The 17,665-nt window shown below is 45.2% G+C and overlaps 1 protein-coding gene across 1 annotated transcript in view; it reads right to left on the minus strand.

The window, feature by feature from the left end:
- The window catches only part of CLIC6 (chloride intracellular channel 6), a 44,970-nt gene extending 36,438 nt beyond the window's left edge, over positions 1–8,532 (minus strand). Inside the window, exon 1 of the mRNA XM_025379893.1 lies at positions 6,890–8,532. Within this exon, the coding sequence (XP_025235678.1) occupies positions 6,890–8,173 (1,284 nt within the window). The 5' untranslated portion in view covers positions 8,174–8,532. The remainder of the gene's footprint in view (positions 1–6,889) is intronic.
- Positions 8,533–17,665: the final 9,133 nt, after the last annotated feature.

Consider the following 17,665-nt stretch of genomic DNA (forward strand, 5'->3'; position numbering starts at 1 on the left):
GAGTTATCAGGAGCATTTCTCCTCCCTGATGAAGGAGGAATGGGAATAAGAAGAAAACTCCTGACGCTTCCCTCTAGCTTCCTACTTGAGATATCGCTGGTCAGGATTTGGCGCTTAAGGCTAAGGCAGCCGTCTTTTGATGATACAGGGAGACAGAACACGATGAACTAATCTGTGCCTTTGATGACAGGGGTAAGATGCTTTATCCAGCTATCTCTGGATTTCTTGTTGTATGAGAAAAGTAAACTTCTGATTAAAGGCACTTGTTACTGGATAGTTTATTAATTGCAGCTGACCACACTCTTAATGATGTTCTCTTCAACATTAAATACCATACTGTAGTATCAGCTGGGGCATAAGTATCATTTATAACAAACTCTTAACATATACCAAATTGTTAGCCCATTTGCCACCTAACTTGAGAGTAAAGTTCTGAAAGCTTGGCAGGGTCCCCCACGCAAGAGGAGGAAAAAACAATAAGAGACTGTCTTAAATTCAAGACTGGGAAATTTTCATAGCAGCATTAAATGAAATAGATTTTATACCTAAGCATCAACAGCTCCAAATTAAAATGTTGCTTTCAGAAGGAGGAAGTGGGCCTGTCAATACAAGCATGGATTTTAGCCGAAGATGGACTTAGATACTGTCTCCCTGTGGGGAGGAGAATGGGCTGACAAAAAGCTTGGGGGTGGTTTTTTGGAAACTGTCTATGTTGTGAAGAAAATGTCTCCCCTAACTATGCCCAGGTATAGGGCCCAGTTTATAAATCAACACTCAGGCAGAAAAAAACAGAATTAATGCTGGAAAATTTTAGAAGATTTGAATGCCTTTATAACTCTCACAAAAACTTTTTCTTTACTGAATATGACAGGAGTTCAGAGAATGATAGACCAAAGATCACCTATTTTAGAAAATCCTGAAGAATCTATACCAGGCATTATCAGAGGATCCCACACTCTGTGGACTGGAAAGGAAAATGCTTTTGTCTCACCAAATATAACTAAATCAACAACTATTTAGTGACTACTGCTGTGTCTGCAAGTCCTCCTGCTGCATGCTCCTGTAGCCTGCTGCTCATCTGCCATCCCCCTTCCCTTCCTACCAGCATTAACTGGCTATCTGTTATGTGTCAAACAGCATGCAAAGGGCTGAAAGAACAATGATGGGGAAAACTACATGGTCTTTGCAGTGCAGGCTTCCAGTGGAGATGCTATAGACATAATGTATTACATTGCCCCGTGTCTGTCTTCTGTGCTAGATGGTAAACTCTGGGAGGACAAGAAGCTTGTCAGTCCTGCTTACCAATGTGTCCCCAGACTCTAGCACAGAGTCCAACACACAGTAGGAAATACATCCACATGTATTGAGTTAACGTATGGACCCATAGCATGAGGATCCCCTTGAGCCTCAAGCACGGAGCGGAGTGTTGGCTTTTACATACTCCTTCCACTTCTAGGTTTTATCTAGGTATCTGAAAGGACACAATACATCTACATGCCTAAAGACCCAGTGTAGTATTTCTGAAGGTTTTCTGTGAGTCTTTAGATGTTCAAGGAAATGGGATATCTGAGTCAGCCGACAAAGGCTGGCTGTGTGAAACCAAGGACACAAAGGAAACCCCATATGAGGGGAGGAACCCGTGCTGAAGGTAAAGAGACACGGTTGTTTTCATGAAGCACATGGCCCGTCAGCCCAGACAGAGACGGGAGCTGTGATGTGTGCACATGGCAGGAAAGAGCTGCAAATTCCCAAAGCCACCAGCATCCTGTAACCCTGCTGCCAAGATGTCTCCATGGAAAAAGGTGGCTCTGTTTCTCTCACAAGGGACACTGGGCTGGGACAGTGGGGAGCTGGTCTTGTGTCTTACAAATCAGCCGTCCACCCAACCCACTATGTATCTGCACCAAAAAGCACAGTGGAGGGCCTGCCATGAGCCCACTGCAGTGGCAGGTGGTGAGAACAGAGAAGCAATGATGACAGGGCTCTCACTGAGTGTGGCGGGGATATCCCCACCCCCAGCGTGCATGGCACACCCACACCTGTCTGCATGTAAGAGGTTATACAAAACATCATTCTCCACCTATTTCCACCCCAAGTAACTCGGTACTGATTTCATATATGTCATCTGTAAGCAGGTTTTCTAAGACAATTTTAAAAATTACAAAAAATTGTTTTTGGGGAAAATTAAAGTCTCAGAAGTGCATCTTTGCTCACTTTCCTTCAGAACACAAAGCACGCACATAGTTGTGAAAATACCATCTCCCTTTCAAGCTCCCTGGAGACCAAGCCCTGTAGAACAAATCTCAACATGCTCTCTCACAGTGACATGTCCACAGAGAGCCACAGCTTACTGGTCTACCAGGGGTCCATCAGCTGCTGGTCCTGGCTCATTCTTGCCCAGCTGTGTGGTGTGACAATGCTTGGAAGGCTCTTTTTTTTTTTTTTTTGGAGGGGTGGGGGCTCATTTCTGGATGACAGTGCTTATTCAAAGGCCATGTCCTTCTTGAGTTTTACTGTGTTTCATCAGGTCAGTTTCACCTCTTTGGAGAACCCACATGTGAATACAAAGGCAAGCTTTTTTAGCTCAGCAATAACTGTCTGTTTACAGGTAAACAGGTGGTGTCCAAATCCTGGGTGGCCCAGGACTCATCACTGGTCAACACTGAAGTTTTTTTAAGTCATGTCAAATCTGCCAGGAAAGCTGTGTAGCTCAGACTGTCCCACCCGAAGACCCTGACTCAAAGCTTACACGCCGGATTAGGGCAACCAAAGCTGTAAGCAAGACTTTTTTGGTGTGACTAAATCTCCACTACCCCGAACTCCTCACTTCAATAAAGTTCTTACTTAACTCTTTGCTGCTAGTGTTTTTTGCCTGTTGTTATTATGTTATTGTGTGATTATGTTATTATGTTGTTACCCTTTGTTATTATGAGGAAAGAAAAATAACCTTTCTTACTAAATATATTGCACAGTTACCCTATAATTTGATGACAAATAATTAACGCTTCTTTGAGAAAACAAAACTAAAAGTTAGCATAATCAGCAATTAATTGACCACAAAATAATTTAAGGTCTTTCTTGGCTGGTGCTATATGTTCCTGGCTTTTGTACAAAAATATATCCTTGCATGCTTGTACAATAAAACAAACTGATGAATTAATAACATGACAACTCTCATAAAGATGGAGAATATATTAGATAACTAATTAGAAGTAGATGTGGGGCAATTATTATTACATGTTACTACATAGTTAACCATTACTTTTTGGTATATTTGTAACCAATATATTTATTTTTAACAAAATAAGAAGAGAGGCCAGGCATAGTGGCTTGTGCCTATAATCCTAGCACTTTGGGAGGCCAAAGTGGGAGGGCCTCTCCCAGCAGTTGAAGACCCGCTAGAGCAACAAAGTGAGACCTCCGTCTCTACAAAATTTTTTTAAAAAACTAGCTGGGTGTAGTGGTGCGTGCCTGTGGTCCCAGCTACTCAGGAGGCTGAGACAGGAGGACTGCTTGAGCGCAGGAGGTGGAGACCAGCCTGGGCAACATAGTGAGACCCTGTCTAAAAAAAAAAAAAAAAAAAAAAATTGGAAGAAATGTGAAAGTTAGGAGTTCCCAAATAGAATACGGGTGAATTTTAAAATGTGTTTGTTCAGCTGTCATATGAAGGCTAGCAGAATGTTTGAAAGAATATTGCAGTATTCTCCTTTAAGCCCAGCTGTGAATTCCACAGTCCAGCTATGCCGTAAAAACCCACCATGAGGACGCACCTAGGTGTGTTCACAAAACCCAGGTCAGGTGTCCACTGTAGAAAAGAACCCAGACAAAACTGAGCTCAAACAAGGAGCCTAGAAAAGGCTAATTCTGGCAAAGAAATCCTATTCTGAACTAATTTACAGATTTTACATCAAGTATTTCAAACTCAGAAAATATGAGTCTAAAGGGTGTTTGTTTAGTTTTGTTTTTTGCTTTGGTGTCTGTCGTTTTTGTGTTGTTTCATTTTGTTTTCAAAGAGCATGATTGGTAGGATAAGAAGAAACTGAGACACAGTATCAATACTGTGAGGCTCATCATAAGCGGCCCCTCAGAAGTTAACCAATCTCAGCCGGGCGGGGTGGCTCAAGCCTGTAATCCCAGCACTTTGGGAGGCCAAGGTGGGTGGATCACTTGAGGTCAGGAGTTTGAGACCAGCCTGACTAACATGACGAAACCCCGTCTCTACCAAAAACACACACAAAAAAATTAGCCAGGCGTGGTGGCACATGCCTGTAGTCCCAGCGACTCAGGAGGCTGAGATACAAGAATCGCTTGAACCCAGTCTGTGGAGGTTGCAGTGAGCTGAGATAGCACCACTGCACTCCTGTCTAGGTGACAGAGCAAGAACTGGTCTGAATTAAAAGAAAAAAAAAGTTAACCAATTTCATCATTTGGAGATCTATTTGTTTCCTTAAGAAAAAAGAAGTTAACAACTGAACACCAAGTCAATCATCAGAATAAAGCATTGTGGATAAGCTGCCCATCCTATCCCGCTGCTGGTGCTAGGCCACGTGCTTCTGCCTACACAAACTCCTCCCAAGCAATATTTGAGAAAACAAGTTGTATGAAAACGACTTTTCATAACATTCTTATCCCTAGAGATTGGAGGTAATTAGGTACCTAGAGGGATTTTCCCTAAAAATAAATAAAATAAATAATGGCAGGGATAACTGTTTCTGTGCAAAATCAAAGCAAGTGTATGGGAGCAACACAGATGTAACAATAGGAACTCACATGTGTACTATGCTTATTTCCAGCCAGGCACTTTTCTAAATGCTTTCTGTAATCTAATTCTCTATTCCTCACGGTAACCTCAAGGGCTAGGTACTATTATTGTCCCCATTTTATCAGTGAGACAACAATGATACCAAAAGGTTAAGTAACTTGCCCAAGGTCACACGGCAAGAAATTAGCAAAGCCAGGATTTGATCCCAGACCCACTGGCTCTAAAGTCCACGTTCTTGATCACCACACTAGCCAGCAGCCAGACACCCATTCAAGCCTTCACCACATCCCACACCTGTGTTCTGTGCTGGAGATAGAACGATGAATTTCACACAGCTGAGGAAAGAGACATAGCAGGCTGAGGGCAGTGCCTTAGCAGGGACATCTGTCTGGGACTGGAAGAGATAACTCTTGGACTTGTGGCAGATAACCAGGCAGGAGGGCAGACAGGGACGACGAGAAGAAACTGCATTCAGGCAGAGGGTACGTAATGTACAAAGTTTCAAGGCGGGAAAGAATGTGGCTCCCTCAAGGAACAGTAAGTAGTTTAATCCAGCTGGCATAGCGAGACCACAGGTAACAAAGGGTGGGGACACCCAGCAACGCCAAGCCAAGGCCAGAGAAAGGAGGCAGAAATAACATCACAAAGGGCCTGTGGGCTGCCTACGCAGTGGGGATTTACCTAAAATTCTGCAATAAACAACTAAAGAATTCAACACTAAGAAATAAAATGATCAGATCTCGTCCACAGCTCACTGGCTATTATAAAGAGACTGGATTGGAGAGGACAGAGAACTGAAACAGGGGGACTCATCAGAAGCTGTTATTGTACATCAAAACTGTGCTAAGAGGCTGTGTGCCAGAATCATGTATCCCTACAACCAGAGCAACGGGAAATTTCTTAATCCAAGGTGATGGAGAGGAGCAGATTTGGGGCCACACAGCAGCACGGCACTCCAGCTCTTCCCAGCAGTCTCCCAGGGGCTGATGTCCTGAGGTTATGTCCCAGCGTCTTGAAAAAGGCCAGAAACAGCACCTTCTCGCTAGGGAAGAAACACACACCCCTTCTTTCCCAAGTCCCTCGCCACCCAAACCATTTTTAAAATTCTGATGTTAATCACTTTCAGAGCATTTCCTTTTATTTATTAAAATGTGCTTGCATTTCAGCCAGAGAGGTTTAGACGGTAACTGGTTTCTATAAGCTTGAAAGTATTTCTGAAGGATTATGATTCAGCATGCAATGCACATTCTTGACCTTATTATCTCCAGCTTTCCTGGGTCTGGCCAAAGGTCCTCAGAAAAGGCTTTTTAAACAAAGATCCTGGTGTGAACTGCTGCTGGACTTTGTTCTTTTATTTTTCATGCCTTGTAAATAATTCCTGTTTAAAATGAAAACTTTCTCAGTGGTGTCTCTACAGATTCCCATACAGAATCCTTGCTCTCTTCCCATGTGAACTGAAGTTAAAAACATGACAAACAAGCAGATGATGTTCAAGCCAACGGCATCTTGTATTCTTCCAAATTAAATGCTAAAACGTTCAATAAACACTATGTCAATAAGGCTCCACTTTCCCCTCTAAATGTGCATTGTTGGTTCTACCAAAATGGAATACCTTTTTGGAGTGGAAAACATTGACCAGCTTTGGATCTCTGAGACTGAGTCTGGAAGGCACCTCCCACATTGAACCTACCTTCAAGTATTAAAGCTTCCTTTGGCAGAAATCCCTTTGAATACCAATAGGATGTGTTGCCTTTTTTTTTTTTTTTTAAACTTTTTAGTTAATTCGTTAATAACCTCCTGACTAGCAGGGCCAGTTAGGATTTTCAGGACAAAGGACAGTGGGATGCTGAACCCACAACCCCACATCCTCATCGTCCCCCGTCGCACTCTCCATTGCCCCCACCCCCAAAGTCTTTGCTTCCAAACCGTTGAGTCCTCCCGCAAATACTCTGAAAACTCTGCTTTAGGAAATCCCTGCAGTCCCGCCTCCCTCCCGCGCATGGAAGCGCCTGGTGACAATCAGGACACCACCGAGGGCTCCTCCCCGCGCGTCCCTCTGGGATCTGAGATGACTAAGACCTCGAATGCAAGGGGGTCGTCCTTAGAGTTCAGAGAAGCGAGCTTTACCTTGACGAAGAGGGTAATGTCGTGCTCCTGCCCCAGGGCCCGCTCCTCGGACGCCTCTCCGTCCTCCCGGCGGCCGTTCATGCGCGCGGCCTCGTCGCCACCCTCGGCGGGGCCCTCCTCGGCCAGGTGGTTGCTGAGCTGGGCCTCAGGCTCCGCGGCGCACCTGGAGGCCTCCCCATGTGGGCTGCTGTCGGGGAATTCCTCCTCGCCCCCAGCTGCGGCCTCCTCACTTGGCCCCTCCGGGCTCTGCTCTCGCCTCTCCTCTTCCTCCCCTGACTCCTGCTGGGGCCCATCCCCTACCCCGTCCTCGACAGCGTCTGCCCTCGAGTCCCCGGGGGCCACTTCCTCGGAGCCCTTTCCCCCCGGGACCTCCGTCTCCTCCGCTGCGTCCCAGGCGAGCTCACCAGGGCTGCGCCCCGCGCTCTCCCCGGCTGTGACCTCAATTGCCTCCGCCTGGGGCGGGAGGCTGCGGTCCCCTCCTTCCTGCGGCTCACCCGAGACCCGGAGCGTCCATCCTGCCGGACCCTCGGCGTCCATGCTGTCGCCCGCCGGGCCCTCGGCTTCTACCCTGTCCCCCACAGGGTCCCCCGCTTCTACGCTGTCCCCCGCCGGACCCTCCGCGTCTACGCTGTCCCCCGCCGGGCCCTCCGCGTCTACGCTGTCCCCCGCCGGGCCCTCCGCTTCTACGCTGTCCCCCACCCGGCCCTCGGCTTCTATGTTGTCCCCCGCCGGGCCCTCGGCGTCTACGCTGTCCCCCACCCGGCCCTCGGCTTCTATGTTGTCCCCCGCCGGGCCCTCCGCGTCTACGCTGTCCCCCGCCGCCCCGGGCGAGCTGCCTTCCGGGGCCTCAGGTCTCTGCTCCGCCTCCTCCTGCCTCTCAGGGGCCGCAGAGTCCTCTGGCTCCCTCTGAGCCTCCCCGCGGGGCTCGCCCTGCGCGCCGCGCCCCGGGCTCGCCCCCTCCACCTGCTGCGCGCTGCTTGTCTCCTCCCCTCCCTGGGGCACCTGGGCAACCTCCGGGGCTCCCTCCTCGGCCTCCGCCTTGCGGTGCGCCCCCCTCGTGCCCCACGCCTCGGCCTCCGGGCCCCTGTCCGGCCCGCCGCCTCCCGCCTCCTTCACCGCGGCCGCGCCCCTTGGCGCCTCCTCTGCGCCCTCGCTCCCCTCCGGCCCCTCTGCCTCCTCGCCCGCGGATCCCGGCTCTCCGGGTCTCTCAGCCGGAGGCGCGGGGACCTCCAGCGGCCCCTGGGGACCTGGGGCACCCCTCTCCGGCTCTGCGGCCTCGGCCATGGCCCCAGATCCCTGTCCTTGATCGGGACTCCTTCCTTGACGCTGCTTAGGGTCGGTGGCGCTGGGCAAGGTGCGTGCTGCTGGGCCCTCTGTGCCCCTTGAAGGACGCCGGCTCAGGGCTCCGGCGGTAAAGGTTTAGCCAGGGTGCTGGGGCCTTGCGCGGGACCCTCAGGGAAAACTCCGCTTGGCCCCAAGCCTCTGCGCCCCTTCTGCCCAGCTGAAGCTCTCCAAACTCTTCCTCCACTGCTGGAGCTTCTCTCCGATTGCGCGTCTGCTTCCCACCCGGACCCCGATCTCGCCCACGGGCCGCTGAGGTGCAGTGCACGGCTGGAGAGGGCTGCTTCGCGCCTGCACCTTTGGCAGTGCCTGGCCCGCTGTCTGCTGTCTGGGGTTGACCAGAAGTCCTTGGTGCCAACTCCATCCCCTGGGGCTTGGGCGGGGTTTGTCTTCCCCTCCTCCCTCCCATGTTTGGGTGGCCTAGGAGCTTGGCCAATGAACAGCCTTTCTCGTGACCCTTGTGGATGTTGATGAAAAGATTCTGGTTCTCCTGGCCGCTTGAATGTTCTCTGGAATGGCTTCAACTTCCAGAGTCATTTAAATCACCCCCTCCAAACACACACCCCGACACCCAAACACCTAATCCCCACCTTACCCCAGGAGTGAAGCATCAAGCTCCCCCGGTACCCAACTGAAGATGTCCACATTGTGCCAGGTGTCCAAGAGCAAGGGTGTAAATCCCGGAGAGAAGCAGGGGAGGCTCCGCTGGCCGCCTTCCCATGTCTGCAGGGACCCGGAAGAGGTTCCAGAGGCCCCTCATATGGAGGCACAAGGAGCCAGTCGAGTTTCTCTGACCAGAGATGGGCGCTGTTGTCCATGAGGGGTCACTTCTCTGGACCTGTCTGGAGCATCGTGGGAGCCCTGCGCTGGAAAAAGGTTACACCCTCATCTCCCGGGTCTCTTAGACTGTAAGAGTCTGTGTATCTTGCTGATTCTCCTAGATTTCTAAACTCACAACCAGTGCTTCTGCCTCCAAGTTAAAAGCTTGGGGATCTGGAGGTGGAGAAAAGAAAATTCAAGATGTGAAAGAGGGGAGCTATGGAGTTCCCTGAGTTAGGGCTCTCCAAGGATCACAGACCCAATACCTTCTCTACAAAGGAAGTTGTTATGGTGAAAAGTACGTTGTAAGCTTATTATAAGTCAGGCTACTTCTAGTGGGTTACCAAGAAACTGGGTTACCCAAGGAGGCACTATGTAAACGTGGTGGAACCGGGATCCCAGCTCAGGATTGACGATTTGTCAGGCTTTATATGGCTTCGATATTGGCCTAAGATACATGAGCCCCTGGTGTCCACAGAAGGTTGTTTTGGTTGAAAGAGGCGGGGGTGTCTTTGATGTGGCTTGGGGCCACACCTTTGGCCATGAACAGAATGTGTCTCCTTCTAATTCCCGTTGCTCATCACTGATGGATGACAGGACCGGAGCCCAGAGACAGCCAGCTTCATGCTACCTTTCTCCAAGGCTGTGCTATCTGGGTAGGTACAGGCCAGAAGCTTCATCACTACAAAGTGGCATCTACTCAAAGCATGACACTCACACAGGTGAGCAAGAGATGCATGTGAGCTGTAAAAGCTCTAGGTGCCTAGAAAAGGAATCTTGTTGCATTCACAAGGGCAAGATAGCAGCCATCACCCTTATCTTGTAAAGAAAGATGACGTCAACACGTTCAGCCCCGAACAGCAAACACAGTACAGGTTTACAGTGCTTTATGCAAACCCCATGAGCCCAGATGTGTTTCAGAAAACATAATTGTTAGAAAGATGTTTGAGTGATTTTACTGTATATTACATAACACAGCACATCACTTTGTGATCAAACACATTAATATTTCTGCAGTAAGACAGATATACATCACTTTTGGTGAGATATGGTAAAATAATACATAGCTTCAGGCCCCCCACCCCCAGTTGAGGTTCACCTCCAACCGAGTTCAAGCCATTCTGGTTCTGATTCTAGATTGGCTCCCAAAAAAGCTTTCAGTATTCAGAGCCTTTTAGGATTTCAGAATGTACATAAAAGGATTGTGGAGCTGTGAACCATTGAAGAGCTCTGGTTTATTTGCACTGCTTAGAAAAAATGTGAGATTAGTTAGATGCATAACTTTGTCCTTAATAACAAACCAACTGTCTTCAATGCTCGACTTTTACAAAGAACTGAATTAAAGACACTCATGTGAGTAATAATAGTTAGCAAATTATTTTAGCAAAGTCAGGAGATAAGAATTTCTGTGAATAGCATGTCTTGTGACATTAGCTTGCCCCCTGAAGTATAAAACTAACTGAGAAAAGTATTTTCCAAAACTAGTTCAGGTTGGTGCATATGTATTTGAAGGCACGTGTGTATTCACTCATTCAGGAAATATTTCAGAAACTTTAACTCAATCAAATTTAATAGAAATGTGCTGGCTATTGGGGGGAGGTTGGAATTTCTAGAAAAAAACCTCCTTTTGAATTGAGCTACAGATGATCAGCTACTGTTTGCAGACTTGGCACAGCCAGAAACAAAGCTGTTGGCTGAGTGGCTGAGAACTGGCCTGAATAATGTCTTTGCAGTAAAACAATGCTAATAAAGTCTGTTCTGTCCTGGAAACTGATCCTGTGGATCACACAGGGCTATTTGATCTTACAGGGTTTGGATTTATTATTTTATAGGGTTGGGGGTCATTTACTCACATTGACATTGGCTCTCAAAATAACATTCTGTCTGCAGAATTTATAATCTTTCACTTAACGATAATAAGCCTTTTTAAATTTTCTATTGTATAATTTTGCAAATTTGTTCAATTTTCTGTAATTACATAAAGTTTATTTTTAAATAAATGCAGACTCAATGCTGAAAATACAGAAGGCAGAAAATAACAGCTCTTTGCAATTTTTCTGTAACCACATTACTGACAGCTAAATATTTTCTTTCAAGAGAGAAAGAGAAAGAGACAGATTGTTCTAGACACTGGATATGCAACAATAAACAAGATTGGGAAGGTCCCTTTTCAAATGGTGTAGAGCAAAAAAATAAGTAAACAAAGAAACGAGATAGTTTTGGATAATGTTAAGCTTTATATAGACACATATGCCAATGTGTGCACAGACATGCCCAAACTGAAAACCTTAGCTCTTTTCTTCCACACCCTACATCCAACCTGCCAGCAAATCCAATTGGCTTCACTTTTTAAAAATATGTATCCAAAGTCAGGCATGGTGGTGCACCTGTAGTCCCAGCTACTCCTGAGGCTGAAGCAGGAGAATCACTTGAGCCCAGGAGTTCTAGACCAACTTGGAAGCAGAATAGTGAGATGCCATCACTAGAAAGTATACACACACACACACACACACACACACACACACACAATCCAACCTCTTCTCTCTATCTCCATTATTACTGTGCCAGTCCAAGTCACCATCACCTCCTGTCCTCTAGATTATTGCCACTACCTCCTAACTAGTTCCTGGCCTTCGACAGTCTGCTCTCTACTCCATAGCCAGCTGATCCTCTTTGGACATCATGAATCAGACCATGCCGCTTTTATGCTCAAAATCTTTCAAAGGTTTTCTGTCTCACATCAAGAAAAAGTCAAGTTGTTATGCATGAAGTATGAGGTCCTATAAAATCAGGCAATCCCAGTCTCTTTCTGGCCTACTAGACTTCTGCAGCCCCTAAAACACCAGCCGGATTGCTGTTCCTAGAACTCGTTGGGCCTCTGCCCAGGATGCCCGCTATATTCTCATGGCTTACTCCCTTCCCTTGCTGCAGTCTCTGATTAGTTAATCCCAAGCACTCCATTTCATTTTTATAAAATGGCTGGAGTGCAGTGGCGTGATCTCAGCTCACAGAAACCTCCACCTCCCGGGTTCAAGTGATCCTCCTGCCTCAGCCTCCCAAGTATCTGGGACTACAGGTGTGCGGCCAATTTTTGTATTTTCTTAGTAGAGATAGGGTTTCACCATGTTGGCGAAGACTCGATCTCTTGACCTCGTGATCTGCCTGCTTCGGCCTCCCAAAGTACTGGGATTACAGGCATGAGCCACCATGCCTGGCCCAAGCATTCCATTGTAAAACACAACCCCTACTCTTTGGCATCCTTCTCTGCCTTATTTTCCCCCATAGCAGTCATCTTCATCTGACACATAATACATTCTAGTTGTTATCTGTCTGCCCAACCTCACCCCACTAGGATGGTGATTCTGTGAAAGCAGGGGTTTTTGTTCGTCATTGCCTAGAATAGACCAGGCACAGAGTAGAGCTGCATAAATATTTCCTGAATGAGTGAATGGACACATGCATTCAAATACATATGCACCAACCCGAATTAGTTTTGGAAAATACTTTTCTCAGTTTTATACTTTGGGGGGCAAGCTAATGTCGCAAGACATGCTAGTCACAGAAATTCTTATCTACTGACTTTGCTAAAAGAATACTTCAGCAAATTCTTTTAATTATTAGCAAGGGCCCAGTTAGTTCATATAAAGGAACACAAAGGAAATACCAAATAAATAGACTTGTGAAGGTTGCTATGAAGTCACTTAGAGACTTGCACATTGTTAACCTGGCCTCCAACACTAGATTAGCTGTTTAAATACCAGGGAGGGTTAAACAGAGGTGACAAATTGAGAGATGGATGACAAGAAGTGAAAGTGTTGATAATTAAGTAACTTTTAATAATTATAGAGTTCTTCTGCCATACATTATAAGGATTCATGAAGCAGGTAAACTCTGGGATTACAAAGAAACCTTAAGGGCTTATAAACAATGTGAGGGTGTGTTGCTTTTGTTGCTTTTCCAGAAGGAATGGCCTCATTTCCATAGAAATCTGCTCTTTCTCTAGCAGGTATCTGCTCCTTTCAGAAGAGGCCTTGGGATTATAATGTATCTGTAACATTTACATCATAGGATACACTTAGAGCTGACTAAGGTTTCTGCTTGCCTGGAATTCTTCTCAAACAGTTGCACTCACTTACCTACAAGTGGCCCCAAACCCGCTTCTTAATCTGGCTGGCTTTCCTCAGTTCCTTGGTAAGGTACATTTCAGTTAAAAGAAGAGTGTCACTGCAGAATAGGTTATCCTAGGAGGCAGGGATTTCAAAGCCTGCTAGTCAGTAGATCCTGAAGCATGTACACATCATCTTGCAAGTCAGTTAAGAACATTGCATGGAACCGACACAAATGACAATCATGGTGAAATGGGTGGTTCTTGGGTTAAATGGTCTGATTTAAATCCCTGTCCTATCTTGTAGTGACTGTATGATCTTGATTCAGTTTTTCATCTAGAACAGTGAGGATTATAAAAGGAACATGGTCATTGTGAGTTGTTTTATTGATACATATTTGTACATATTTATGCAGTACATATGATGTTTTGTTACATGCATAGAATGTGTAATGATCAAGTCAGGGTATTTAAGGTATTCATTACCTAAAGTATTTATCATTTCTATGTGTTGGGACCAGTTCAGGTCCTCTCTCTTTGTTATTTTGAAATAGACAATATATTGTTGTTAACTTAACTATAGTCACCCTACTCTACTATCACACATTAGAGCTTATTCCTTCTATCTAACTGTATGTTTGTACCAATTAGCCTACTTCTCTTCATTGTCCTACCCATCCACATTCCCTCTGCAGCCTCTGGTATCTATCATTCTACTCTCTACCTCCATGAGACCAACCATTTTAGCTCCCACATGGAAGTGAGAACATACAACATTTTGACCTTAACATAATGACCTTCATAATGACCTTCAGTTCCATCCACGTTGCTGTGAATGACATAATTTCATTCTTTTTATAGCCACATAATATTCCATTGTGTGTGTGTGTGTATATATATATATATATCACACTTGCTTTATCCATTCCTCTGTTGATGGACACTTAGATTGATTCCATATCTTGGCTACTGTAAATAGTGCCACCATAAACATGGGGGTGCAGGTATCCCTTTGATATACTGATTTCTTTTCCTTTGGATAAATAACCAATTAGTGAGATTGTTGGGTCATATAGTAGTTCTATTGTTAGTTTTTTGGTAAATCCCCTTCTGTTTTCCATAGTGGCTGTACTAATTTACATTCTCACCAACAGTGCCCTTTTCACCGCATCTTTATCAGCATCTGATTTTTTTGTCTTTTTAATAGCCATTTTAACTGAAGTAAGATGGTATCTCATTGTCATTTTGATATGCATTTTCCTGATGATTACTGATGTTGAGCATTTCTTCATATACCTGTTGGCCATTTGTATGTCTTCTTTTGAGAAATGTCTATTCATGTCCTTTGCCCATTTTTAAAATTGTATTATTTGGTTTTTCACTGTTGGGTTGTTTGAGTTCCCTGTGTATTCCGGATATTAATTCCTTACCAAATGATAGTTTGCAAATATTTTCTCTGATTTGACAGAATGTCTTTTCACCCTGTTGATTATTCCCCTTGCTGTACAGAAACTTTTTAGTTTAATATAGCCCATTTGCCTTTGGTTTTGTTGTTTATGCTTTTGAGTTCTTAGCCAGTTTAAATCCAGTGTTTCTTAGCTAATTTTCTGTCTAGATGATCTGTATAATGCTGAGAGTGGGGTGTTGCAGTCTGCAACTATTACTGTACCGAAGTCTATCTCTCTCTTTAGATCTCATAATATTTGCTTTATACATGTGGGTTTTCTGGTGTTAGTACATGTATGTTTATAATTGTTATATCCTTTTGCTGAATTTATCCCTTTATCATTATGTAACAACTTTCTTCATCTCTTTTTACATTTTTGACTTGAAGTCTGTTTTATCTGATATAAGTATAGCTACTCCTGCTTGATTTTGGTTTCTGTTTGCATGGAATATCTTTTTCCATCACATTACTTTCAGTCTATTTGTGTTTTTACAGGTGAGATGAGTTTCTTGTAGGCGACATATAGTTGGCTCGTGCTTGTTTTTTAATTTATTCAGCCAGTCTGTATCTGTAATACACTTACATCTAATATTATTATTGATATGTGAAGGCTTATTCCTGTCATTTTATTAATTGATTTCTGGTTGTCGTGTATATACTTTGTTCCTTTCTTTATCTCTCATTTTTCATCATTGTGATTTGGTGGTGTTCTGTAGTGGTAACATTCGAGTCCTTTTTCTTCCCATTTGTGTGTCTGCTCTACTAGTGGGTTCTATACTTTCATGTGTTTTCATGATGGTAGATATTATCTTTTCATTTCCAGGTATAGGGCTCCCTGAAGCATTTCTTGTAGGGCCAGTTTAGTGGTGATGAATTCCCTCAGCTTTTGCTTGTCTGGGAAATACTTTATTTCTCCTTCATTTATGAAGGATAACTTTGGCAGATTGGGTTGTTTGTTTGCTATCAGCACTTGGAATATAGCGTCTCATTCTCTCCTGGCCCGTAAGGTTTCTACTGACAAATACACTGTTAGTCTAAGGGGAATTCCCTTATAAGTAACTTTATACATTTTTCTTGATGGTTTTAGAATTACGTCTTTGTCTTTGCCTTTTAACAGTTTGATGATAATGTGCCATGAAGACCTTTTTGAATTGTATCTATTTGGGAATCTCTGAACTTTCTGTATCTGGATGTCTAATTCTCTTGAATTTTCCAGCTATAATTTCATTAAATATATTTTCTATCCCTTTCATTGTCTCACTGCCTTCTGGGACACCAAACATTTTAATATTTCATCACTTCATGGTGTCCCATATGTCACATAGGCTTTGTTTATTCTTTCTTGTTCTGGGTTATTTCAAAATAATTGTTTTCAAGTTCTAAAATTATTTCTGTTTCATCTAGTCTATTCTCGAAGTTTTGATTGTATTTTATATTTCATTCAGTAAATTCTTCAGTTCCAGAATTTCTGTTTGGTTCTTTTTCATGATATCTATCTCTTTGATAAATTTCTTGCTCATATTCTGAGTTGGTTTTTTTTTTTTTTTTTTTCCATTTCCTTGCATTGTTTTTCTGTGTTCTCCTGTATCTTACGGAGCTTCTTTAATATCACTATTTTGAACTCTTCCTCTGGGATTTCACATATTTCTTTTTCATTGCAATCTGTTGCTGGAGTATTAATGTCTTCCTCTGGAGTTACCATATTTTCTTGTTTTTTTCATGTTTCTTGTGTCCTTACATTGATATCTGCACATCTGGTGTAACGGTTGCTTCTTTCAATTTTTCGAACTTGCTATAATAGGAGAGGACCTTTTTACTAAAGATATGTCTGTGGTATTGGTTGAGTAGCACACAGCACTTTGGCCTTGATTCTTGGTATATGCAGTAGTATACGCTCCATATGATTTCTTCAGTTGTAAACAGAATCCATGCCGTCTGATTTTCTCAGTGGCTTAGACTGTGGTGTTAGTAAAGGCTATGGTGAAGTGTTTTGCTGGGGACAGGAACTTCAAATGAGCCAGTCCTTTGGCACCAGTGCATTGATGACAGCAGTGGACTGAGCATGCTTGTCCTTGGGCCTCAGGGCAGGGTACACTAACACTGGTGTTAGCAAGTCCAGGTGAACCAATTCTTGAGCCTCTAGGAGGCTTGCTTGGGTGACAGAAGTGGCAGTGGTAGGCCAGGTAGGTGGACAGATCCTCAGGTTCCTGAGCAGTGGGCATGGTGTGGGCAGTGGCAGTAGCAGTGGTGGGACAATCTGACTCTCACATGGTCTGTACTGGTGTTGGTAGTGGCTGGGACAGACTGGGTAAGCCAGTCCCCAGGCTTGCAGGTGGCATGTGCAAGTGAGTGCCACCCGTAGTGGTGGCAGCAGGTTGGGTCAACCCATCCTCAGAACCCCAGGAGGAATGCTTAGGTGCCAATGATGGGGCAGGGAACTCTCTAGGGGCAGGGTGCTCTCCAGTCTCCAGGTCCCCAGGCAGCATGATCAGACACTGGGGAGGGAGGACAGAGCTGGGCTGCATATGAGCACTGGCTGTGTTAGGCAGAGATAAAGTGATTTCCAGGCCCCTGGAGAAATACTCAGGTTAACGTGGCAGCAGCTGCACTGCAGCCCTACTGCTTTCAGTGGCAGCATCTTTAAACAAGTGGCTGGGGAGCATGCTTTTCAGTCCTGGGTGAAGCTGCGTAGCCTTTTTGCGGGCACTTGTAAATGCATAGGAGCCCTGCTTCTGGGAGTGGCAGGATCACCACCAATGGCCCGTTCTTTGGCTCTAGTGGCAGCAGCCAGCAGTGGCACTTGGCTACGAGGAGGGGATGTTATTGGGGCTCCAGGGATGTGGAGATGCAGGAGCTGTTGGGACCCAGGGCAGGATGCACTCTGGTGGAGGCTAGACTCTCAAAATAGCACTTTGCTGTAGCTGTTTAGGACTCAGGGGCTGTGTAGTACCCAGTGCGAGCTTCCTCTCTGGAGCAATGCTGTGCCAGTGCATGGTCTTTAGTTAGCTGCTCATGCTAATCTCAGAGCCGGCATGGACTGGAGGGCTTTCCCATGGGTAGAACT

Source organism: Theropithecus gelada, chromosome 3 (genome assembly GCF_003255815.1).
Source record: "Theropithecus gelada isolate Dixy chromosome 3, Tgel_1.0, whole genome shotgun sequence".
NCBI lineage: Eukaryota > Metazoa > Chordata > Mammalia > Primates > Cercopithecidae > Theropithecus > Theropithecus gelada.